Source organism: Aquarana catesbeiana, linkage group LG02 (assembly GCF_042186555.1).
Source record: "Aquarana catesbeiana isolate 2022-GZ linkage group LG02, ASM4218655v1, whole genome shotgun sequence".
Classification (NCBI taxonomy): Eukaryota; Metazoa; Chordata; class Amphibia; order Anura; family Ranidae; genus Aquarana; species Aquarana catesbeiana.
The window spans coordinates 91,175,300-91,200,612 of record NC_133325.1 but is presented as its reverse complement, the minus strand read 5'-3'; the positions used below and the strand labels follow the sequence as shown (position 1 = coordinate 91,200,612).

The 25,313-nt window shown below is 42.0% G+C and overlaps 1 protein-coding gene across 1 annotated transcript in view; it reads left to right on the top strand.

Moving 5' to 3' along the window:
* Nucleotides 1–24,968, top strand: part of SPRYD7 (SPRY domain containing 7) — a 48,598-nt gene extending 23,630 nt beyond the window's left edge. The window contains exons 4-5 of the mRNA XM_073613172.1: nt 10,537–10,639; nt 15,957–24,968. Of these exons, the coding sequence (XP_073469273.1) occupies nt 10,537–10,639; nt 15,957–16,054 (201 nt within the window). The 3' untranslated portion in view covers nt 16,055–24,968. The remainder of the gene's footprint in view (nt 1–10,536; nt 10,640–15,956) is intronic.
* Nucleotides 24,969–25,313: the final 345 nt, after the last annotated feature.

Sequence of the window (25,313 nt, the reverse complement as noted above, 5' to 3'; positions counted from 1 at the left end):
CCACACATACCGCTTAGAATTAAGGCCAAAAAGTTCTATCTTGGTCTCATCAGACCAGAGAATCTTATTTCTCACCATCTTGGAGTCTTTCAGGTGTTTTTTTTTAGCAAACTCCATGCAGGCTTTCATGTGTCTTGCACTGAGGAGAGGCTTCCGTCGGGCCACTCTGCCATAAAGCCCCGACTGGTGGAGGGCTGCAGTGATGGTTGACTTTCTACAACTTTCTCCCATCTCCTGACTGCATCTCTGGAGCTCAGCCACAGTGATCTTTGGGTTCTTCTTTACCTCTCTCACCAAGGCTCTTCTCCCCCGATAGTTCAGTTTGGCCTGACGGCCAGCTCTAGGAAGGATTCTGGTCGTCGCAAACATCTTCCATTTAAGGATTATGGAGGCCACTGTGCTCTTAGGAACCTTATGTGCAGCAGAAATTTTTTTGTAACCCTGGCCAGAACTGTGCCTTGCCACAATTCTGTCTCTGAGCTCTTCAGGCAGTTCCTTTGACCTCATGATTCTCATTTGCTCTGACATGCACTGTGAGCTGTAAGGTCTTGTATAGACAGGTGTGTGGCTTTCCTAATCAAGTCCAATCAGTATAATCAAACACAGCTGGACTCAAATGAAGGTGTAGAACCATCTCAGGCCGGGTTCACACTAGTGCGACAAATGCTCCGACATTGGGAGCTCATGTCGCAAGACGTGTGAAAAATCAATGTTTCCCTATGGGAGCCGTCCTAACTGGTCCGACTTTGAAAATGCTCCCTGTACTACTTTGGTCCGACTTTGATCTTACCTCAGCCCATTGACTACCATTGAAGTCGGATCGCCGTCTTGCATGATCCGACTTTGGCATGCGACTTGTGCTCAGATGATCTTGAGGGGGAAATCCGCGCCAAATTTTGAGTAAAGACCAGCATGGGTTCCCCCTCCAGGCCCTTGGGTCTGGTATGGATTTTAAGGGGAACCCTCACCCTGAAAAAACGGCGTGGGGGTCCCCCCAAATATATCTATATAAAAAATGTGTATGTATGTGCGCCTGCACACATATGTATATGGGACAGTTGGGTCACGTTTATTACAGTTGATCTTGTTATGTATTTATATCTATATAACTTTTTTGTGTTAATGTATGTACTCTTGTTCACTATCATTTTGCCCTTTCTCAATTTTTTTTAATGGTATTTAGTATATGTATCACTATGTGTTTAGGTGATTGTCGGCCCATTATCTTGCATGTACGGGCGGGACTTCTCAGTGCATGCTGATCTGGATCTTCAATTTGGTTCTTTATTTTAATCGCCAATCGGAGGCTCCTAGGGGCTGAAGCTTGATGATTGGTCAGGTTGTGTTGTATTACTTATTAGTACCGCCCCTGGAACACCTGTAGCCACTGGGGTGGTCTACTTAAGTTCTATCAGTTTATTCAGTCATTGAAGAAAAAGGGGGTACTACTGAAGGTACTACCAAATGTTGGACTTTATAGGCCAGGAAACAATGGAGAAGGGAATATTATGAATAAATCATCACATTTATTGAAAAAATACAAAATATACATATAATAAGTGGAACGAGTAAAAAACATCATACATATGCATTTATGCAATTTGTGCGTCTACGCGTTTCGCCGTTAGGCTTCTTCAGGACACGACCAAGGTTCAAAGACGTAACAGATAAGAGAACAAAATCTCACTATCTTGAGTTGGAGTATATTGATGTATATACCCATAGCCTGGAGAAGGCGATGGGTTTTCAAAATTAGAAGAAATAAATATTAACTATTAACATTTATTTATTACTTCTAATTTTGAAAACCCATCGCCCTTGGTTGTGTCCTGAAGAAGCCTAACGGCGAAACGCGTAGACGCTCACTGCACAAATTTCATAGATGCATATGTATGATGTTTTTTACTCGTTCCACTTATATGTATATTTTGTATTTTTTTTTTTTTTTCAATAAATGTGGTGATTTATTCATAATATTCCCTTCTCCATTGTTTCCTGGCCTATAAAGTCCGACATTTGGTAGTACCCCCTTTTTTTTTTTCTCCCCCCTATATTACGGACGTGGCTTTTGAGTGCCCTCTCCTTTATGTATTCAGTCATTGTAATGATTAAGCACAAGATATATGTGTGAAACGCGTCTACGTTACTATCTGTTGGTGTATTTGGTGTTATCCCTGTGATCAATAAAAGGCAATCGGGTGTTCTGGATGTGCAGCCATTTCTTTCTTCTTTCCATAACCAGCCAATCACATGGCATTTAGGCATCTAGACGTGAAGACAACTTACTGAAGTTCAAACTGAGCATCGGATTGGGGAACAAAGGGGATTTAAGTGACTTTGACCGTGTCATGGTTGTTGGTGCCAGACGGGCTGGTCTGGGCATTTAAAAAAATACTGGCGATCTACTGGGATTTTCACACACAACCATCTCTTGGGTTTACAGAGAATGGTCCGAAAAAGAGAAAATATCCGGTGAGCTGTAGTTGTGTGGAGGAAAATATCTTGTTGATGTCAGAGGAAAATGATGATAGAAAGGCAACAATAACTCAAATAACCACTTGTTACAACCAAGGTATGTAGAATACCATCTCTGAATGCACAACACATCGAACCTTGAAGCAGATGGGCTACAGCAGCAAAAGACCATACTGGGTGCCACTCCTGTCAGCTAAGAACCGGAAACTGAGGATAGAATTCACACAGGCTCACCAGAATTGGACAATAGAAGATTAGAAAAACGTTGCCTGGTCTGATGAGTCTCAATTTCAGCTGCAACATTCAGATGTTGGGGTCAGAATTTGGCGTAAACAAGAAAGCATGGATCCATCTTGCCTTGTATCAACGGTTCAGGCTGGTGGTGTAATGGTGTGGGGGGATATTTTCTTGGCACACTTTGGGCCCCTTAGTACCAACTGAGCATCGTTTAAATGCCACTTCCTACCGTCTTGTTGCTGACCATGTCCATCCCTTTATGACTACAGTGTACCCATCTTCTGATGGCTCCTTCCAGCAGGATAATGCACATAATGATGTCACAAAGCTCTAATCATCTCATCACTGGTTTCTTGAACATGACAATGAGGTCACTGTACTCCAATGGCCTCCACAGTCACCAGATCTCAATCCAATAGAGCACCTTTGGGATGTGGTGAAAGGGGAGATTCCCATTATGGATGTGCAGCCAACAAATATGCAGCAGCTGCGTGACGCTATGTGGTCCAACCCGGTACTAGCAAGGTGTACCTAATAAAGTGGCCAGTGAGCGCACACACACGCACACCTCACTATTATCTATTCATACTGCATCGATTACCCTAACATGCAGAACTGGATGGGAGAAAGATGTAGACTAATTAGATGAACAACATAGGAAGATTTAGAAGCATCCTCCTATCTCAGAACGTACACAGATTTTTATTCTACATAGGTGTAAAACCCTGGAAAAACTTTCAGTGGGTAAAGTCTTTACAGTGCACCCGGAAAGTATTCACAGCGCTTCACTTTTTCCACATTGTTACAGCCTTATTCCAAAATGAATTAACCACTTCAATACCGGGCCTATTCTGGCACTTCTCTCCTACATGTAAAAATATTTTTTTTGCTAGAAAATTACTCCAAACCCCCAAACATTGTATATGTTTTTTTTAGCAGACACCCTATGGAATAAAATGGTGGTCATTGAAACTTTTTACCTCGCACGGTATTTGCGCAATAATTTTTCAAACGCCCTTTTTTGGGAAAAAAAAAAAAAACGGTTTCGTGAATTTAAAAAATAACAAAACAGTAAAGTTAGCACAATTTTTTTTATATAATGTGAAAGATGTTACGCCGAGTAAATAGATACATAACATGTCACGCTTTAAAATTGCGCACAGTCATGGAATGGCGCCAAACTTCGGTACTTAAAAAATCTCCATAGGCGACCCATAGGCTTTGAAAATTTTTTACAGGTTACCAGTTTTGAGTTACAGAGGAGGTCTAGTGCTAGAATTGTTGCACACGCTCTAACGCACGCGGCAATACCTCACATGTGTGGTTTGAACGGCGTTTACATATATAGGTGGGACTTGCATGTGCGTTCGCTTCTGAGCGCAAGCTACCGGGAACAGGGGGGTTTTAATTTCTTATTTTACTTTTAATGGCTTTTATTTTTACACTTTTTTTTTTTTTACTTTTTATTAATTTTTATTTTTTTATCACTTTTATTCCTATTACAAGGAATGTAAACATCCCTTGTAATAGGAATCTATTGTGACAGGTCCTCTTTATGGAGAGATGCGGGGTCAATAAGACCCCACAGCTCTCCTCCAGGCTGGAAAGCATGAGATTGAGAAGAAAAATTCACTGATCTCATGCTGACAGCCGCGATTGCGGCTTTGTTAACATCCAGGAACCCGGGCGTGACATTATGCCTCTGACGGTCATAGAGATGACTGGTGACCATTTGGTCAACGGAAATCTCTATCGGTGTCATCCGACACCAGCCGATTCTTTCTCCGGGCCCCTGATGGCACGGGAGAGCCCGGAGAAGCACCGGATGTCGGCGGGAGGGGGGCAGAGGGGAACGTCCTCTCCCATCGCCTATAAGAACGATCAAGCGGCGGAACTGCCGCTATGATCGTTCTTATCGTGCACAGAATCACCGGCTGAAAAGAATGATATCTGAATGATGCCTGTAGCTACAGGCATCATTCAGATATCCCTGCAAAAATTAGAGGACGTCATTTTACTATGGCCAGGTATTGAAGTGGTTAAATTCATTACTCTCCTCAGAATTCTACAAACAATACCCCATAATGACAACGTTAAAGAAGTTTGTTTGAAATCTTTGCAAATTCGTTAAAAAGAAAAAAAAGAAAAAAATCGCATGTACATAAGTATTCAGTCTTTGCTCAATACTTTGGGTAGTTTCTCCCATTCTTCTTTGGAACTCGCAAGCTCCATCAGGTTGGATGGGGAGCGTTGGTGCACAGCCATTTTCAGATCTCTTCAGAGATGTTCAATCGGATTCAAGTCTGGGCTCTGGCTGTATGCTTAGGAATGTTGTCCTGTTGGAAGATGAACCTTTCCCCCCAGTCTGAGGTCCAGAGCGCTCTGAGCAGGTTTTCATCAAGGATGTTTTCTGTACATGCTACATTCATCTTTCCCTCGATCCTGACTAGTCTCCCAGTTCCTGATGCTGAAAAACATCCCCACAGCAAGATGCTGCCACCACCATGCTTTACTGTAGGGTTGATATTGGCCAGTTAAATAGCAGTGCCTGGTTTCTGCCAGACATGACACTTGCCATTCAGGCCAAAGAGCTCAATCTTTGTTTCATCAGACCAGAGAATTTTGTTTCTCATGGTCAGTCCTTCAGGTGCCTTTTGGCAAACTCCAAGCGGGCTGTCATGTGCCTTTTACTGAGGAATGGCTTCTGCCTGGCCACTCTACCATACAGGCCTGATTAATGGAGTGCTGCAGAGATGGTGGTTTTTCTGGAAGGTTCTCCTCTCTCCACAGAGAAATGCTGAAGCTCGGTCAGAGTGACCGTCAAGTTCTTGCTCACCTCCCTGACCGAGGCCCTTCTCCCCCAATCGCTCAGTTTTGCTGGGCGGGCCCGCTCTAGGAAGAGTCCTGGTGGTTCCAAACTACTTCCATTTACCAACGATGGAGGACACTGTGCTCATTGGGACCTTCAATGCTGTAGAAATGTTTCTGTACCCTTCCCCAGATCTGTGCCTCGATACAATCCTACAGACAATTCCTTGGACTTGTATTGGTTTGTGCTCTGACATGCTCTGTTAACTGTGGGACCTTTATATAGACAGGTGTGTGCCTTTCCAAATCATCAACTGAATTTACCACAGGTGGACTCCAATAAAGTTGTAGAAACATCTCAAGCATGATTGGTGGAAACAGGATGCACCTGAGCTTAATTTGGAGTTTTATGGCAAAGGCTGTAAACTCTTATGTACATGTGATATATTTAATTTTTTTTCCCCGTTTTTTATTTTTAATAAATTTGCAAAGATTTCAGACACACTCCTTTCATGTTGTCCTTATGCGGTATTGTTTGCAGAATTTTGAGGAAAATAATGAATTTGGTCTATTTTGGAATAAGGTTGTAACATAACAAAAGTGAAGTGCTGTGAATACTTTCCGGATCCACTGTGTGTGTGTGTGTGTGTGTGTGTGATGAATAGGGAGAGATCTCATTATTCTCTAGGCCAGTGATGGCGAACCTTGGCACTCCAGATGTTTTGGAACTACATTTCCCATGATGCTCATGCACTCTTCAGTGTAGTTGAGCATCATGGGAAATGTAGTTCCAAAACATCTGGGGTGCCAAGGTTCGCCATCACTGATCTAGGCATACTGCATCAATTGCCCTAACATGCAGAACTGGATGGGAGCAAGATGTAGGCGAATTAGATGAACAACATGGGAGTCTGCTTCCAATCTCAGAACATACCTAGATTTTTATTCTACATAGGTGTAAAACCCTGGAAAAACTATTTCAGTGGGGAAGGTCTGATTTACCTGCATGCCCCAGATGTTGCCTAGGCCCAGGTCATTTTGATCCATTTGTTATGGGCCTAAGCTGGTCATATGCTGGGAGATTATAGTGTTGGTAATTAATAGTGTTACAAACAAATTTTGATCTCAACCTCAAAATATTCCTGCTGGATATTGTGAACGAAGTGCAATATCAGCCTGGCATTGTGACATTTTATAATAAGGTTACCCTTTCTAGCAAATAAACTGATATCTCAGAAATGGTTGTTTCAACACCCCCCACAAATGCATCCTGCGGACAGACAACCTTAATGCCACCTTTCTTGGGAAAAGTACGTTATGTGGGGTATACACTATGAGAAAATCGAATGACCGATCATCCGATTTTCCACAAAGGTACGTATCATGATGTAACCGACAATGGTATTCCTTTGTACTAAAATTTGTTAACAATGTTCGTTACCACCTTCTTCCGGGTCATGCTTTTGCTTCTGATCATGTGTGTTTGTCTCCTTGATTGTTAACGTACAATTACTGTACACATTGAGCGAAATTCAGATGGTGTGTTCATGTACGATAAAAATTGTCTAGCTTGTGCCTTCCCTATGATTTTTTTTTTAGTGTGTACCCAGCTTAAACAAAGGGGTGTCTGCAAAGGTTTTTGAAGTTATGGAGTGGTTGGCTGTTTATGCCGGAATTAGACCTGACCCACTATCCTACATACTTTGGTGGCTACTACTATAATGTAACAGGTGTTATTGTACTACTCAGGGCCGACTCAAAGATGTAATAAAATTACAGTCTACCATTAAATTATCCATAATATTCTTCCGTTACACATCCATTATGGATTCCTTTGAGAGTGTACATGTTTGGATGTCTAAGGCCCGGTTCACACTGATGCGAGTTCATAACGAATGCGATGCGTCAAACACTTTAAATTCGCATGTCATCCCTACAGTCATTGTTTTCAATGACGGTCGTATACATACATACATGCATTGCGATTCCTCTACAAATGCGATAAAAAAAAAAAAAGGGTCTTGTGCGAGTTTACTGCGTTGCGAATTTAGTCTCCATAGACATCATGTAAATCGTTCTTGAATCGTATTGATGGTTCACATATGTGTGAATTCGTCACCTCCAGCTCCTCCTCTACACACTCCACAAAAACCAGGAAGAGAACAGGAAGTTTGGGTTCCATTGGCCAGACAGAAATCACAGTCAACTCATTCCAGTAGAATCTCAGGAAATTCGCAACAAACACGTAATGAATTCGCAAAGAAGATTTGCAACGCAATCGGGTCAAAATCGCGCTAAATTCACAACGCATCAGTGTGAACCGGGACTAATAGTCTGTATTCATTGTCTCCAACATTGCAGTTACCGTATTTATCGGCATATAACACGCACTTTTTTCCCCTTAAAATCAGGGGAAAGTCGCAGGTGCGTGTTATACGCCAATACCATGCGATCCCGAGCTGTCAAAACTTAAAAATCGCCGACCGCGATTTGAAAATGGCGCCGCCGGCGCCGAAATACACAGAGCCGGTCCTCGGCTCTTTCCGGCGGCTCTCGTTCACTTTCGGCTCCACTCGTAGTCCCGAGCGGAGCTATCCGAACCTACTCGGCTAGGTTCGGATAGCTCCGCTCGGGACTACGAGTGGAGCCGAAAGTGAACGAGAGCCGCCGGAAAGAGCCGAGGACCGGCTCTGTGTATTTCGGCGCCGGCGGCGCCATTTTCAAATCGCGGTCGGCGATTTTGAAGACAGGGGATCGAAGGCTGCACTGGGCAAGGCTGCACTGGGCAAGGCTGCACTGAGAAGGCTGCAATGATGGGCATTTAAATGTAAGTTTTTTTCCCTTCAACTTCCCTCCTAAAAGTTTTTTTTTCCTTAAAATTCCCTCCTAAATTGGGGTGTGTGTTATACGCCGGTGCGTGTTATACGCCGATAAATACAGTACTTTCTCAATACATCGGTTTTAGGATATTGCTACTCCACATTTTTTATACTAAGTTGATACATAACTTTGATGCATTATTCATATAGCCTATTCTTTTTTTTGGGATTCATTATGTCAGCTGTGTTTTATTTGTGTTGTGTTTTTAGTTTTTGATGTGTTATCTCGTACTACTGTTCAACGGGTGACTTGGTATTACTGCATCATGGTTGTGTGTCATGTGGTGTTTGTTTAGGCTCCAATAACACCTAGGCGTTTTGAATCATTGGCATAATTTCCGCAATTCCCAATCGTGGAAAAACGCAGGTCGTGTTTGTGATGCCATTACTTCTTAATGGCACCCCAATAACAGTGCGATTTTTGCCACGTGATCGCGCTGCATTTGTGGCAAATCGCAACACTGTCACCTAAAAGGAGCTCCTGCTCCTTTTTGAGCTGCAACCTTTGCGCATTGCGATTTTGCTGCAGTTGCAGTGCGATTTATCTTGGCAAAATCACACCGATTGGGGTGCTATTAAGTAATAACATCACAAACGAGTCCCGCGTTTTGCAATTGCGGGCAGAATCGCCTCGATTCTGCCTGCCATTCAAATCGCCTAGGTGTGAATGGAGCCTAAAAAAAAAAAAACTAGATTAAAAGTATTTAGATTGGTAGATTCAGAATCTTTGCTGCTTGCTTATTCTAGGTCATTTAACTCAAAGTATTGAAGCCAGAAACAAGAATTTTTTTCCGAGGAGGCTTGCATTGAAAGTCCATATTTCTCTGCGTAGGCATGCTTTAAATTGCTCTGTCTGCCAAGGCTGGCACAATGTTTGTTCGCATCAATCTCAGCAGGCTTTGGCATCTGAAGTGTGTGCTGGGAAACTGGCAAACAAGGTCATGCCATTTAGCTTGCCACATGCATTGGGCATAACCACTGTTCTCTGTGGCATCATTCAATGCACGTGCCATACTTTGAAGCTTGTTGGCAGGTCTGCATTACCAAGACAGCGTAATCCTTCAAATTTTCAAAGATTAAAATACATTCCATGAGGGCTTTAACAAACCCACTTTGGAGGTTAATTTCTTGTTTGGGTTTGCTACTTGGAAGCTTAATGTGGAACTTCATTCTCTCAATAAACATTGACTATTTTGAATCCTTTTGCTGCTGACATTAGTAAATGTATACGTATATTATATTTGTTGAAAACTATTTTTATCCATTTCTTCAGTTGGTTCCTGGTTTCTATGCCTAGGGAAACGATGTCATTCATACCAGGAGTTTTCATGAGGGGAGGAAGGGCTTTCTCAGCTAAGCACACCGTCCTGCCTGTATACCTAAGCTAAGGGCAGATGGATTCCAGGAAGTAAATGCTACTTGAATCCTCTGCCCTTACTCTAGTAACCATGGCCAGAAATGCTAGGCAGTGGATAGATTTGGGGGGTTGGGTTGCTTTTGAATACTAAAAAATTTAGTGTTTTTGTTTGGTGTTCAGATACAGTGTAGAGCCACTTTAAACCAAATTTCCAGTTTTAAGATGCTCTCACCACCCACAATACACAGACGTGCACGCCCTATTTTACAGAGGGTCTGGTATTGACATGGGTACTTCCTCTTCTTTCTCGGCATGGTGGTGGATGGTCCCTACTCTTGCTCTGAATAGTGCTCTGAGCCCAGGCAGATGTGATGGCGCATCCCTTGGAGTTGCATGTATGACAGCCTGGGATCAGAGTATCAAAGTTGAGTGTTGCTGGCCTTCAACTGGATGGGTGGTGGCATCTAGCGGCAAAAGAAACCTTTGATGGGGACTGCTGCAGATTGAAGGTTAGCATTGCAGCAAAAGCTGTGTTTTTATTTTTAGTTTTGTTGGGCTAAGGATTTTAGTTTTTTTTTTGCCCCAAAACAATTCTATTACAACATAGGTCTTTAAGCACAATAAAAAAAGACCTACTTTTTCAATTATGTTTTAACTTTCTTTCATTATACAGTTTGGCTAATGCAAATCAACATTGTTGCATATGTTTATTTAGTAGTAGTTTTATATTTTCTCCATTAAACACTGACTAATAAAATTTGTCTTTTTTTTTTTCTTTAGGGCATTACTTATGATCATGTAGAATTAAATGTGTATTTAAATGGAAAAAATATGCATTGTCCTGCATCGGGCATAAGAGGGACAGTCTTTCCTGTTGTATATGGTGAGTAATATCTTTCAGGATGATATCCTTGTTGCCAATCTTATGTCTTAGCATTTTCTGTGTCCTCTGCAGTTCTCAGTGGTTCCTTCCAGCTGACTTCTGTATCACTACAGGACACAGTGTTCGCATATGGGTCAGTGGGAGCAGACTTTGGGGACAATTTTGTCATCAACAGAGCAATGTCAAACGTAAATATTTGGGCTACATTCAAACGGGTGGTGAAGGTTGGCCTCTAGTGAGAATCACTGGATTCTTGCTGGCAAAGCTAAACGCTGCATGCACACAGTGGGCTCCATTTACAGAACCAGATCGCATGTGGTATTTAGGTGTTTTCCTAAATGCATGCGATCCTGAGACTGTCAATGCACTATTGCTTTGTGTGGTATTTATGTGGTAAATACCGTATAAAATAGGAGTGAAAGTCAGTTCACTGAAGAAAAAAAAAAATGCAGAAGGGATATGTGCCTAATACATACTACAGCACTAAGTGCCCCTGGTTCTGGCTGCCAATACAGAGCTACACCTGACAACCAGCCATATGTCCCTCGCAGTTCACTAGCCTGGCCACACTCGCTCCTCACTCTTCCAGCACCACTCACAGACTTATAGATTGTAATGAATGAACGAACGGTCCTGCCCTGAGGTTCTACTGAGAAAAGTAGGGTGCAGAGGGGATCAAAAGGGAGGGTGGGGGTTAGCACAGGGAGTGGGGTACAAAGGTGTGCCAACAGGGGGTTTTGGATACAGAGGTGAGTAAAGGGGGGGGGTTGGGTTATGGAGGTGAGCAGAGGGATAACAGGGGGTGGGGTCTTGGGGTACATAAGTGAGCAGGGAGAGGGTTTGAGGTCCAGAGATTAGTGGCGGGATTGGGGTGCGGAGGTTGGCAGAGGGGAACGTGTAATGTGATTTCTCAGTTTATGCATTTGAATGGAATGCAAATCGCACTAGAACACAGTAGTGCATGTACTACTTTTTCTTTCTAGTCCCCGACCTTCTTTTTTTTTTTTTTTTTTTTCTCAACTATTTTATTTTTGCGTTTGCTAATGTATGGGGGTACCATTAAGAATTGACACCCCTGTGCTTCTACTGAAGAGCAATGTGTTTGTCTGCTTGTCAGGAACCACATGATTTTGTGGGCATTCCCCGACACGCAGGAATGTAAACTAAGCCTTAACTGGGATGCCCCGAGACTGAAAAATACTTTTCAAAGGGCGCCCTGACTGGAAAAAAGTTGAGAAACCCTAAATTAAACTATTAGGCATCACATAATAGAAAAATAATTAAAGTAACCATATCCGTAAAGGAAATTATAAAAATGTTCCTCTTCAAAAGTTTTCATACCCATATGTCTTCATATCATGTATTGACCAATATAGCATCAGTGACAGCTTGCAGCCTTTTATTTCTTAAGCTAAAGCTGCCTGTTCACGTTTTGCCAAAAAGCCTACGGGTCTTGTGAATTATTAGGTTGTCCAGCATAATCTGCATATTTAAAAACTTCTCAAAGCGCCTTAATGATGAGGTCAGAGTGTAATGACTACTCTAAAACTTTCACTTTTTTCTGTTATGTGGTCATTTTAGCCTCATCATTTGGGAAAGTCCTAGTGTTACCCTGTGCCCAGCTCATGGGCTGTTTTGAATGCCAATTTTTCTCCCAACATTTTCTGATAATATGCTGCATTCTTTTTGCCATCAATTGTGATTACCTATGCAGCAGTAAACATCAGAAGTCCAACATCCATGTTTTACGGTAGGGATGAAAGGTAACATCGAATGTGAAAGGTAATAGCGGTTTTTAACAGTTCTATTTAGAGGTGCTCATTAAACACTTAAAGCGGAGTTACGCCCCCGCATGAAAAAATTAAGTTGGCAGCTATACATGCTGTAGCTGCTGACTTTGTAATATCAGGACACTTACCTGTCCTGGAATCCAGCGATGTTGACACCCCAGCCGATGTTTCCATCTGCTTTCGGGTGCTGTCGTAGTTGGTAAGGGAAACGGGCAATGAAGCCTTGTGGCTTCACAGCTGGCTCCCTACTGCGCATGCGTGAAGCACGCTACGCTCTCTAACTGGCCTGGAGGACGAGGGGGGGGGCCGCACTTCCGTCGGACCTCGCCGCCGCAAGGTACGTCAGAAGTGGGGACAGGTACCTGTTAAAAACTGACTTTGCCATTGTGGTATTGTTTTTTGGATTGCATAAGTTCAAGCAATGAGCTTTCTTGTTGCGTGCACCATAATGACAACCACAAAACTGCTTTTTAACACCTTTATTTGGACACCGCAAAAGTTGCGCTATATAATGCAAGTTTATCGCAGTTTGTGTTAGGGCTGGGGAAAAAATCGATTTGTATCTTGAATCGAGTTGAAAGGTCATACCAATTAAAATTTTTTTTTTTTTTCCACCAGGACCCTCGCTGACACTGAGATTTTAGGCGAGGCCGCGGCTTCGATGAGGCCGGACGCCGCGTACTAGGCCGAAGCCGTGGCCTCGCCTAAAAACTCCTGCCCGCTGCTCCTCAGGACTGGCACGGTGTCCATCAAAAAAAAAGAATCGAGTTTTTTATTTATTTTTATTTTTTTGGAGAAAATCGCCCAGCTCTAGTTTGTGTATGGGGCTGTGTAGCCGCAGACCGATCAGGGTGCTCATGCTGACCAGTGTCCACAGCCAAAAGCGCCTACAATGGTCTCATGACTGGACCATCAAAACTGGACCACAGAGCAATGGAAGAAGGTAGTCTGGTCTGATCACGTTTACATCATGTGGATGGCCAGATGTGTGTGCATCACATTCCTGGGGAAGAGATGGCACCAGGGTGCAGTATGGGAAGAAAGCAAGCCAGGCAGTGTGATGTTTTGGGCAATGTTCTGCTGGGAAGCCTTGTGTCCTGCCATTCATGTGGATATTATCTGACACATGCCACCTACGTAAACATTGTCGCTGACAAGGTACACCCCTTTATGGAAATGGTATTCCCTGAGGGCAGTGGCCTCTTTCAGCAGGATGATGTGCCCTGTCACACTGCAAAAATGGTTCAAGAATGTTTTGAGAAACGCATCAACAAATGTGAGGTGTTAGCCTACAAATTCTGCAGATCTTGATCCAGTCAAGCATCTGTGGGATTTGCTGGAAAAACAAGTCTATCCATGGAGGCCCCACCTCGAAAATTACATGACTTGGTGGTTCTAAAGGCTCAAGGTTTTTTGCCTTTGTGCATTCTATGCATGAAGTTAAAAAACCCTTCCCTGTACTGCAGCCCCCACCCCCAAATACTCGCGCAGTATCTCGATCCAGCGATGTGCAAGAGAGCCTCGGCTTTCCTGCGGACTCTCCCTCATTGGCTGAGACAGCAGCGGGAGCCATTGTCTCCCGCTGCTGTGAATCACAGCCAGTGAGCCAATGAGGGGAGGGGGGGATGAGATGTGAATGGACACACAGAGCCGCAGCTTGGGAACAAGCTTGCTTGGGTGCCCCAATTGCAAGCTGCTTGCTCTGGGGGCACTCTGCAGAAGGGAGGAGCCAGGAGCATCTGTGCAAAACAATTGTACAGGGCAGGTTTTTTTTTTTTGTTAAAGCCTTTAGAATCACTTTAAAGGATCTGCTACTAACTGCTTGAGGCCAGATACCACAACATACCTTCAGCAGTCTAGTGGTATCCATACCTCAACAGGTCAGGGCTGTGTTGGCGGCAGAAGGGTCACCTATTAAATATTAGGTGACTAGACCTAAATGTATGGCTGATTGGTGTAAATCTTACCAGTGTATTGCATTCAGTTTATATATAATATCTGCAATTGCTGCTTGCTTGACAACAAATGGGCATCTTTTCGGTGTTTTTCTGCCCACAAGTTAGTATACCATCATGGGATTCTTTGTAATGATGTACACAGAAGTGGTAGTTCTACATAATGGTACCTTTTTACAGAGTAAGTGACTATTTACACATATGTGCGTTGTGGTTCCATTAAAGCGTCTGTTTTTTTTTTTTTGTTTTTTGTTTTTTTTTTTAAGAGTAAAAGTCCTGTTTCCTTTAAAGCATGTTATACAGCACAGTGCTTGTGTTGTGTAATTTGGCCCCTTGTATCACCTGAAATACTTGGCTGATCCTGCCTGGTTCTGCCCCCCCCCCCGTAAACTGACTACGGTTTATCATGGCTGCTGAGCCCTAACACTGTGGTCGGTTTATGTGCCTCCGTCATCTGCAGCTCTCCTGTGTCCTCTCCCCCCTCCCCCAGAGGATTGTATGATAGTGGCTTTACAACCACTTTAATTTTCAGTGTAACCTTAACAAATGGATGGAATGCACAAACATTGAAGTGCACCACAAAACATGGTAATGCATCACCAGTGCATTGTGGTGTGCTGCACTGGTGCCGCACAAGGTGCCTGTTGGTCTTCAAATTCATTATGGTGTGTTGACAACCCATTTGGGCTGCCTTAATGCAAAGTGTGTTAAAACGCTTCAACGTGCTGAAGAAGAAGCAGTTTCAAATTAACACGATGAGAGGTGAAGACAAGATGAACTTATTTAGTTTAGATGGTGTCAAGCGTGTGTGGTGGCAACCAGGTGAGGCGTACAAAGGCAAGTGTGTCTTGCCTACAGTCAAGCATGGTGGTGGGAGTGTCCTGGTCTGGGGCGGCATGAGTGCTGCCGGCACTGGAAAGCCATAGTTCATTGAGGGAACCATGAATGCCTTGCTAAAGAAGCTGAGGGTAAAGGTGATGGACTGGCCAAGCATGTCTCCAGACCTCAAACCTATTGAGCATCTGTGGGGCATCCTCAAACGGAAGGTGGAGGAGTGCAAAGTCTCTAACATCCACCAGCTCCGTGATGTCGTTGTGGAGGAGTAGAAGAGAACACCAGTGGCAGCCTGTGAAGCTCTGGTGAACTCCATGCCCAAGAGGGTTTAGGCAGTGCGGGAAAATAAGGGTGGCCACACAACATATTGACACTTTGGGTCTAATTTGGACATTTTCACTTAGGGGTGTACTCGCTTTTGTTGCCAGCTGTTTAGACATTAATGGCTGTGTTGAGTTATTTTGAGGGGGCAGCAAATTGACACTGTTACACAAGCTGTACACTCACTACTTTACATTGTAGCAAAGTGTAATTTCTTCAGTGTTGTCACATGAAAAGGTATAATAAAATATTGACAAAAATGTGAGGGGTGTACTCACTTTTGTGAGATACTGTAAACCTCTGTGGGGAAAAAAGATGGTACAGGTCATGACACGTGTGGATGGTTGTGATGCATACAGTAGGTGTTTGTATTGTGGAGTGTTTGATTAACCAGTTGTGTTTTTGTTCTTCTTGCAGTGGACGACAGTGCAATCCTGGACTGCCAGTTCAATGAGTTTTACCATACTCCTCCACCTGGATTTGAGAAGATCTTATTTGAGCAGCAGATTTTCTAAGGACTGGACCTCTACACTTTTCCCAAAGCTGTTAATTAATATTTAAGCTGCACGATATACTGAACATGTGCTTTGTATTTTTATCTCAGTGGGTGCAGGTCTTTCAGATCTTATGTGTGTAAGTATTTTACAAAGTATTGCCTAGCTGCAAATGCCACTGTCCACAAAGCCGTGTAGATCTTATCTGATATTTTTGTGATATATATATATATATATATATGGTAGATTTTGGCAAATTGTTAGTGGTGTTAATTGTAAATAGGATAGTTTAGCCAGTGATTTAATGTGAAATTGTTGGCCATTTTGAACTTGTAAAAATAAAACTCCTTCATAAAATCAGACACCGCAAAGTGCTTGAGAAAACTTTATAACTTTATTAGCCAGAATTCCTCCTCCTGCCTGCTGCACCTAAACTAGTTTAATTTGTTATTGGGATCCAACCTGCCTGGCTCCTGTCCTGCACATTACTGTTCTCTTCTCCAATCAAGGTATCTCTGTGGCCAGTAAGGAAAACCTCATTGGGCAAAGAAAGTGGCAGTTATTAATGATTAGCCCAGAAGTAAGACACTCAAGGCTCAAAGAGTCTGTCACCAAACTGAAGGTCCCAATACAAGTTGTCTCTGTAAAGAAGAACATTGCTGAAGATTCTGTGGTTCCTTCTACCCACCCCTCCTCACTGTTGTGTCCTGTAATAATGTAAGGTAGGCGTTGGCTGGAGATGACACTGGGCACAAAAATTTTAGCTGACAGTTTTTCCTCTATGGGAGCACCTTCAGCTGCACAAGAAGTAATAATTTACAACAGAGGTCTCTAAACTTTCTAGAACAACGGCCAGTTTACTATCCTTCAGACTTTAGTGGGGCCGGACTGTGGCCATCAGGAGTAGAAAATGTCCCAGCATCAGTTGGAGTAAACAATGCCCCATCTTTGGTACAAGTGAGAGTGCCCCATCGTTTGTTTTTTTTTGTTTTTTGGAATTGTGCCCCATTGTTTGTCATTTGGAGGAATTGTGCTCCATCGTTTGTTATTGGGAGGAATCGTGCCCCATTGTTTGTCAATGGGAGGAATCGTGCCTCATCGTTTGTGTCATTTGGAGGAATTGCGCCCCATCGTTGGGGTCATTGGGAGGAATCGTGCCCCATCGTTTGTGTCATTGAGGAATGGTCTCCCATCATCTGGTGTCATTGGGAGGAACTGTGCCTCATCTTTGGTGTCAGTAAATAAAGTTGTGCCCCAAGGGCTGGATAAAAGCAAGCGAAGGGCCGCAATTTGGAGACCACTGGCTTACAGGAACAGCCGTTATTGGAACTTTCAATTTGGCAATACTGTAATCGCTTGAAGCACTAAAGTGAACCTAGTGTGAGAGTAACAGACGGTGGAGGGTTTTCTGAGTAATGGGAGTATTGACAAGCAACTTGTGGTGCCTGCACTTAGGATGTTTGTTTTAAACCATTTAAAAAGGCTGACTGTTTTACTTTAAAGAAGCTCTCTACTTAGAGCAGTAGTGGGGGGGGGGCTCAAAGTTGCAGTTTTCTTCTGTGGAAGGAAGGCTGAGGACTCTGTACAGCAGGGGTCTCAAACTAGTGGCCCTTCGGCTGTTGCGGAACTACAAGTCCCATCATGTCTCTGCCTGAGGGAGTCATTCTTTTAACTGTCAGCCTTGCAATGCCTCGTGGTACTTGTAGTTCCGCAACAGCTGTAAGGACACCAGTTTGAGACCCCTGCTGTAGGGCCTGAGCTCTTATCTGAAATGAAAAGTATTGAAATGGACTGGTTGGTACGGGTCGTGTTTTGTGGAGAACTATTAATTTCTTCACAGATCTATGGAAGCAGCTGGACTACCGTATTGGTGCTTTTAATTTCAGAATTGTGGTCAGTATTCTGACAGCCCTTGGCTTCTATCACTGAGCTATGTACTACAAATCACATATGAGCCCCCCTCCAAAAAACTCTTCCTAGAGACCACTTTTAAAACATTCACATTGACCCAGTATTACTTGCAGTCTTATTTTTCTCAGTGATATTGACCTATTTTGCACACATTTGAATACACATGTTTATTTTTCATAATGACATTTTAAGTTTTACTGGAGTGTGATGTATATAGTGTAGCTGAGTCTCGTCCTTCATGTAACACAAACTTCTACTGACTGTGTTTCCTACTCAAATAATTTAGTCCCAGAGTGCCTTATGAATTTTTATGCTGATGAGAGCATGACTTGGTATCTAGTTAAGTGTTTGGTGTAAACATACCACAGTGTGCCTGCATGAAATCCTGTTATGTTTGTACTGTACTTTTGCGTTTACCACATTGCCGTGCACAAAAAGGCCAGTTATCACTTTGTCTATTGCATTCTGTTTTGGTTTCACAAAAAAAATGGTCACATGAGGCACGCTGGGATTCACACAGCTCTTATAAACATTCTTCTTTATATGGTTTGTCAAAGAACAACCGTTTATAAAATGTCTAAGCAAGCCTATAAACCTAGGTTTAGGTCAGCAGCACTGGAAAGGAGTTCCTGGCTTTTGCTAATTTAGGATGCCATTGATATTTTTTTTTTTTTTTTTTTTTTTTTTGTCTTTTTACCGGTCACTGTGTTCTTTCATTTGTGCTCAAATCCTCGGTGACCAGCCAGAATGTATGGTGGTCAATGTTGTTCCTAGATGAGTTAATATCTCAGGGGATTTAAGAAGAAAATCCTCCCAAAACATCGTGGCCAGAGTGGTTAAGAGGCTAGTTTACAATCTGTTGCCCTACATAACTTGGATATTTGCCAGTCCCTACATCTCCCTTGTGTGTTATGGTGGTCTCTCCCTTCCAGCAGTTCCACCGGCTGCATGCTGAATGACACGTGAATATTTCATGTACTTGAAATATTTCCAGGTGTTATTGTCAATCCTGCATGATTTAGTAATACACCTCTGAAACACTGAGTAGCTATTGAGTAGATGCTCTATCAAGGCCACATGCACCACTGTTGGTTTGACCATATGCGTCCCATCAGTGTTTTTGGTGCCCCCAAGGCCTCTGTGTCCAACCCCACTGCCAGCGGCCTGTCAAAATTTGAAAGGCAAAAGTATGTCAGCTGGATGCTGTATGGAACGGTGCTTGTGTTCAGGACCATATGCATTCTGGGACATATGCCCAAAATACAGAAATTCTGCAGTTGTGGACCTACTTTCCTGAACACATACGACTGTAAATATAAGTGCACATCAAGATGTTGGCTGCTGGCACCCGTGTCTCCTGGGTGGTTGAAAATGCCAGGATTTGACACAGAGGAGCCAAACTGTTCACGTACATGTGGCCTTTAGGTTTCAGTTTTGCAACTTCTGTATCAGCTGCCATTTGATAACAAATGACCAGTGTAGCGATCCTTAGTGAGCAGGTATGTACCACAGGAAGCTTGAAAGATGTAAATAAAATTAGAAGAAGGCGCTTCGAAGTGTAGTAAAAACAAGACTTTTAATTGCCCAAGAAAGATTAAAAAGAGATACATTTTTGGAATTTTTTTTTTTTTGGGTTGCATATACCCGCTCTTGACAGGTACCTGCTGCCACTTCCGAAGATGTATAATAATGAAATTTAACGTTGCTAGTACAGACATTAAAATAAAGTGGATGCTGCCAAGCCACCCCCCCCCCCCCCCCCAATATGTTCTTTATCTGAATTGCTGGAACATTGAGACTGCCAGAGGAGGAACATTTAAAGCCCATTTGGAAAAATGCTCCCTTGCAGTGCATCTTTCCCCACATTGCAAGGATTATATGCCTGTTTAGGTCCAGGGAGCCTTAAAAAGCAGCTTTACCTATCCGATTCTCCTCTCCCTCAGCAGCCGGCGCTCTCCCTTCCTCCCTTACTCTCCAGCAGTGGTCTGTCCATCAGTGTCTTCAGGGCTAGGGCCCCCTAGACCTCAACGAGCGTTTAACCCTTGCAGTGTGGTGACAGCCCCACTGTAAGGGAGTATCCTTTCCCTGGAGTTTAGCTTTAAGTGCCAGGAAAGCTAAAGGATTTAAAGCTGAAAATTTGGACTAGTCAAGTCTACCAGTGGGATCTTGCCAAGGAGGACTAATGTACATAATCCTTCCAGCAAAGCAAGTTCGGTTTGAAACCATCTTTAAATTCATTGCATTTCCTGATGCTTACATGTCCCTTTTTTTTTTCTTTATGGTTTCTTACTGAAAACCATCTGTAGTCTTTCTACACACAGAGAGGAGCCTACTGTATATACCTCTATTCTAAGAGCCTAAAGGCCACTTGACATGTGTGATAAACACTGAAAAATTGTAGAGGTCCAGTGCTGATCATTCTCATCTCATGGCACGTTCAGGGTGTGGGTTCTGACAAACTCAGTAGTTGTTCTGCCAACTGGGTGCTTTGAGAAATCCTTATATGATCAGGCACATTGTAATTCCCAAGTTTTATATAGGCAAGCCGGGATTTGTAAATTGAACAGATATTCAAGGTACAGTTGTGCTCAGAAGTTTTCATAGCCTGGCAGAATTTATGATTTTTTGGCCATTTTCAGAGAATATGCATGATAACACAAACTTTTCTTTCACTCATGGTTAGTGTTTGGCTGAAGTAATTTATTATCAATCAACTGTTTACTCTTTACCCTGATCAAAAGTTTACATACCCCAGTTCTTAATACCATGTATTGCCCCCTTTAACATCAGTGACCGCAAATGTCTTTTGTGGTATTTGTGGATAAGGCTCTTTATCTTCTCAGATGGTAAAGCTGCCCATTCCTATTGGCAAAAAGCCTCCAGTTCCTGTAAATTCTTGGGCTTTCGTGCATGAGCTGCTCGTTTGAGATCTCCCCAGAGTGGCTCAATGATATTGAGGTCAGGAGGCTGAGATGGCCACTCCAGAACCTTCACTTTGTTCTGCTGTAGCCAATAACAGGTCAACTTGGCCTTGTGTTTTGGTTTGTCATGTTGCAATGTCCAAGTACGTACCATGTGCAGCTTCCTAGCTGATGAATGCAAATGTTTCTCCAGTATTTTTTGGGAACATACTGCATTCATCTTGCCATCGATTTTGACCACATTTTCCTGTGCCTTTGTAGCTCACACATCCCCAAAACGTCAGCGATCCACCTCCATGTTTCACAGATGGTGTACCTTTCATCACAGACCTTGTTAACTCTTCTCCAAATGTAGTGTTTATGGTTGTGGCCAAAAAGCTACATTTTGGTCTCATCACTCCAAATGACTTTGTGCCAGAAGGTTGAAGGCTTGCCTTTGTGCTGTTTAGCGTATTGTAAGTGGGATACTTTGTGGCATTTACGTAGTAATGGCTTTTTTTTTCTGGCGACTCGACCATGAAGCCCATCTTTCTTCAAGTGCCTCCTAAATTGTGCATCTTGAAACGGCCACACCACATGTTTTCAGGGAGTCCTGTGTTTCACCTGAAGTTATTTGTGGGTTTTCCTGGCAGTTGTGGTTGAAGTTTGAACCCTGCTGATTGGCATTCTCAATTCCTTGGATATCTTTTTATATCCCTTTCCTGTTTTATACAGTTCAACTACCTTTTCCAGCAGATCCTATGACAATTCTTTTGCTTTCCCCATGAATCGGAATCCAGAAATGTCAGTGCAGCACTGGATGAAAGATGCAAGGGTCTGTCATGAGTCCAGAAACTCATTGACATTTTATACACACACTGTTTGCTTGTAATAGCCATTCAAACCCCTTTGTGTCAACTTGTGTGCATGTTATCAGGCTGAAATCACTTTTCAGCACAGGGTATGTACACTTTTGATCGGGGTAATTTGGGTAGTTTTTGTTGTCATTATGATTTAAAAAGAGTAAACACAGTTGATTGCTAATAAATGGCTTCAGCCAAACACTAACCACAAGTGAAAAATGTTTTTGTTATCATATTCTCTGAAAAATGGCCAAGAAATCATAAGTTCTGCCAGGGTATGTAAATTTATGAGCACAACTATAAGTCGGCATATGTGTGTTCTAATACGCATACATTTGATCCTCCACACTAGAGTTATCTAAACACTAGAGCTGCACGATTCTGGCTAAAATGAGAATCACGATTTTTTTGCTTAGAGGATAGATCACGATTCTCTCACGATTCTCGCGGCGTAACATTATCTTTCACATTAAAACAAAAAAAATTGCGCTACTGTTTCTTTTTTTTTATTTATTGAAGTGTATTTTTTCCCAAAAAATTGCATTTGAAAGACCGCTGGGCAAATACAGTGCAACATAAAATATTGCAGCAATTGCCATTTTATTCCATATTATAATATATATATATATATATATATATATATATATATATATATATATATATATATATATATATATATATATATATATATATATATATATATATATATATATTATCTCTAATGTTTGGGGGTTCCAAGTAATTTTTTTTAGCAAAAAATATTGATTTTAACTTAAGAAAGAAGTGTCAGAAAAAGATTTAGTAAGTGGTTAAACTTCCTGCATTTACACGTTGTTTAAAGCTTGGCAGATTGCCCAGGTTATTTGTTTACACAGAGAAGTTTATCCCTTTGATCTAAGAAGGAAGTTAGATACAATGTTTCAAGTTCTAAACTTGGCAGAATGCCTGGATGTTTTCTTTTGACAGCTGAGTGAGCAGATAATCTCTCCACTTGTTTATATGAAAGAATCGTCAAACTCAGCAGGAGAGATCGTCAGGGGAGGTGAATCGAGATCACGATTTTTTTAACGATTAATTGTGCAGCTCTACTAAACACTGGATTAAACTTATCGAGGGAGCACCTTGCTGTTCCCGCTTGCAGCATTAGTTGCTTGTCCTATTTCCTGGCACCCATCTGGAAGGGCACTTTTACCGTGCCTAAAAGGTAACTCCACTTTCATGGGGGGAAAAAAATAGCAAATAAAAAATTTGCTGCTTGTGTGATTGGCTCACTGATGTTCCCAGAAGTCTGCCTAAGATGCAAGTCAGATTTCAGGCATCCCCTGCAACAAAAATGTCATTTTTGGTGAGCTACTCCCAATAGGAACACGTCTAAAGGGATGCAGGTCCAGCAGCTTTCCTCATTCGTGCTGTGCAGCTGCACAACTGATTGATAATTATGAAACCACTCCCGTTAGACCCACTCAACACAGAGGAACGAACAGCGATTTCTTCAGAATAACAAAAGGTAGCAATCGGCAGCAAAGGTTGTTATAATCCTTGCAATGTACATAGATCACCCGGGAGAAATGTTTTTTCCTCGACAAAAGTGGAGTTGCGCTTTAAATGACAATCCAGATCTGCGTGCCCACACTCACATGCCTGATTCACAGCCGGGAAATCCCTCAATACGGTAGACAGGAGGCTGTGGCAGCTGCCGCCACTGTGAATGAGATCAGCTTAGCAAGCTATTTGCTTGTTCTATCATTTTGGCTGAGCAAAAGTGTCCTTTCTGTTAAATCGTTGCTGAAACATGGAGGAACACTCTGTAGAGATGCTCCTCAATATCCCTGGCAGTAAGTGAAATGTAATGCACAGATTATATATAAAAAAAAAAAAAACTAAAGCACAGTTGGAGCTTCTTAGAAAATTATGTAAATGTGTTTAAAATTATTAAATGCACAGTCTTTTCATTTTATTTGTTTTTTCAGCTTCCCTAAAGCTGGCCATACATGGATCGAAATTTTTGATCTATGTATGGGCAGGTTGGTTGTACAGAAGTGGATCTACTGATCCACTTCTGTACAACCAGCCAGCTGGATTTTCTTCACTAGATCAGTGTCTTCGGGTATAGCCAAAGGCACATGCTGATCAGTGTATTGTTGGCGGGGAAGTTTCCTTGCTGTTGGAACACAACATGTGTGGATTGGGTGGGGGGGGACACGAGTTTTTTGTGTGTTTTTTGTTTTTTCTGTTTGTTTTTTTTTTTTTTCATTCAGAGCCCGCTGGTTGGAAAAAGAAAAACTATTTTTGGGCTGCTTAGAGTAGCCTATCCTCTGCCATTACGCTGCAGAAAAGGGCCATGGTCTGGTACGTCCCCCACTTAATGAACTTAATGGGGTAGTGGTCATTTTAAATATTGTCAATATGTATTATAAAAGTTTTCACAGATATATTGCAAATTTTTTTTACAACAAATCCTTGCTGGCCTGTTTTCTTCAAGAACAAAATAATTACTGTACTGTGAGGGCTGGTTAACACATTTTTTTTTTGTTTTGTTTTAAAAGGTATACATTATTTACATGAATTTTTCAAGCATTTATATCAAGTGCAATTTTGGTCTAAATGCAGCAAAAATGCTGCTTGTTGAACTTTAAAAAAACACACACTGGATGGAAATGCATTCACTATAAGGGTGCACAGATCTTTTTATGTGCAACTTCACATACATTTTACCTGTACTGACAATGCACACGTGAGCAGAGTCCAGTGGAGCAGCCAGAAGACTGTCTCAAAACATATTTAAAGTTGGCAACTACCAGGACTCTAAAATGTGTTTTTTTTTTTTTGTTTTGGTTTTTTTTTGTTTTTGAAGTGAAATGTTATTTTGTTATGAATAAGACGTTATGTGCACACTACATCCTTCCGGAAGATACAGTGATTTGGAATTATTTTCAGTTTGTGTATAAATATCTGTACCTGCTGGGTTAAAGCAGAAATCCTTATGGTTAGGCAGCGCAAATAACTGGCTGGATTGACCATTCCTTTAAATTCAAATTTCAGTTGAGGTTCTTTAACTATTTATCTTTTTTTTTTGTTTCTAATTTGTATTGTTTGCTTGCACATTTATGATATTGTGATCAATTGCACTGTGACTTAATATGATTTAAATATATGTTCTGTCCTTTTTGGTTTACTTAAAGTTACCAAAGAATGAATTGTGTGTGTGTGGATTTTCTGCTTGTTTAGTTTTTGAATGTATTTCCGTTAAAAAACATTAAAGATGTGTCTCAAGTTGCAATCATTCGAAAGCTAGCTTTAAAGTGGCATTAAACCAAAAACATTTATATATTGCAGTTTACCAATCATTAAATGTGATGGCTGCATCAGTTTTCTTTTTTCAGTTTTCTCCCCTTTGTTTTCACCTGGTGATCTGACCAGTAACGCTCACCTCCTGTTTGAGTGCTCCGGATGAAGGAACACAAGGGGCAGATTTGGGCAGCAGCATTGTCAATCTGGGGGAGGTTTCCATATGGGATAAAGGTTTACATATATAAAAGCTGATCATTTTAAGTACCCCTTCCAGTGTTAAATGGTCTTTCTCATCCCTGTAACTGCAGACTTACT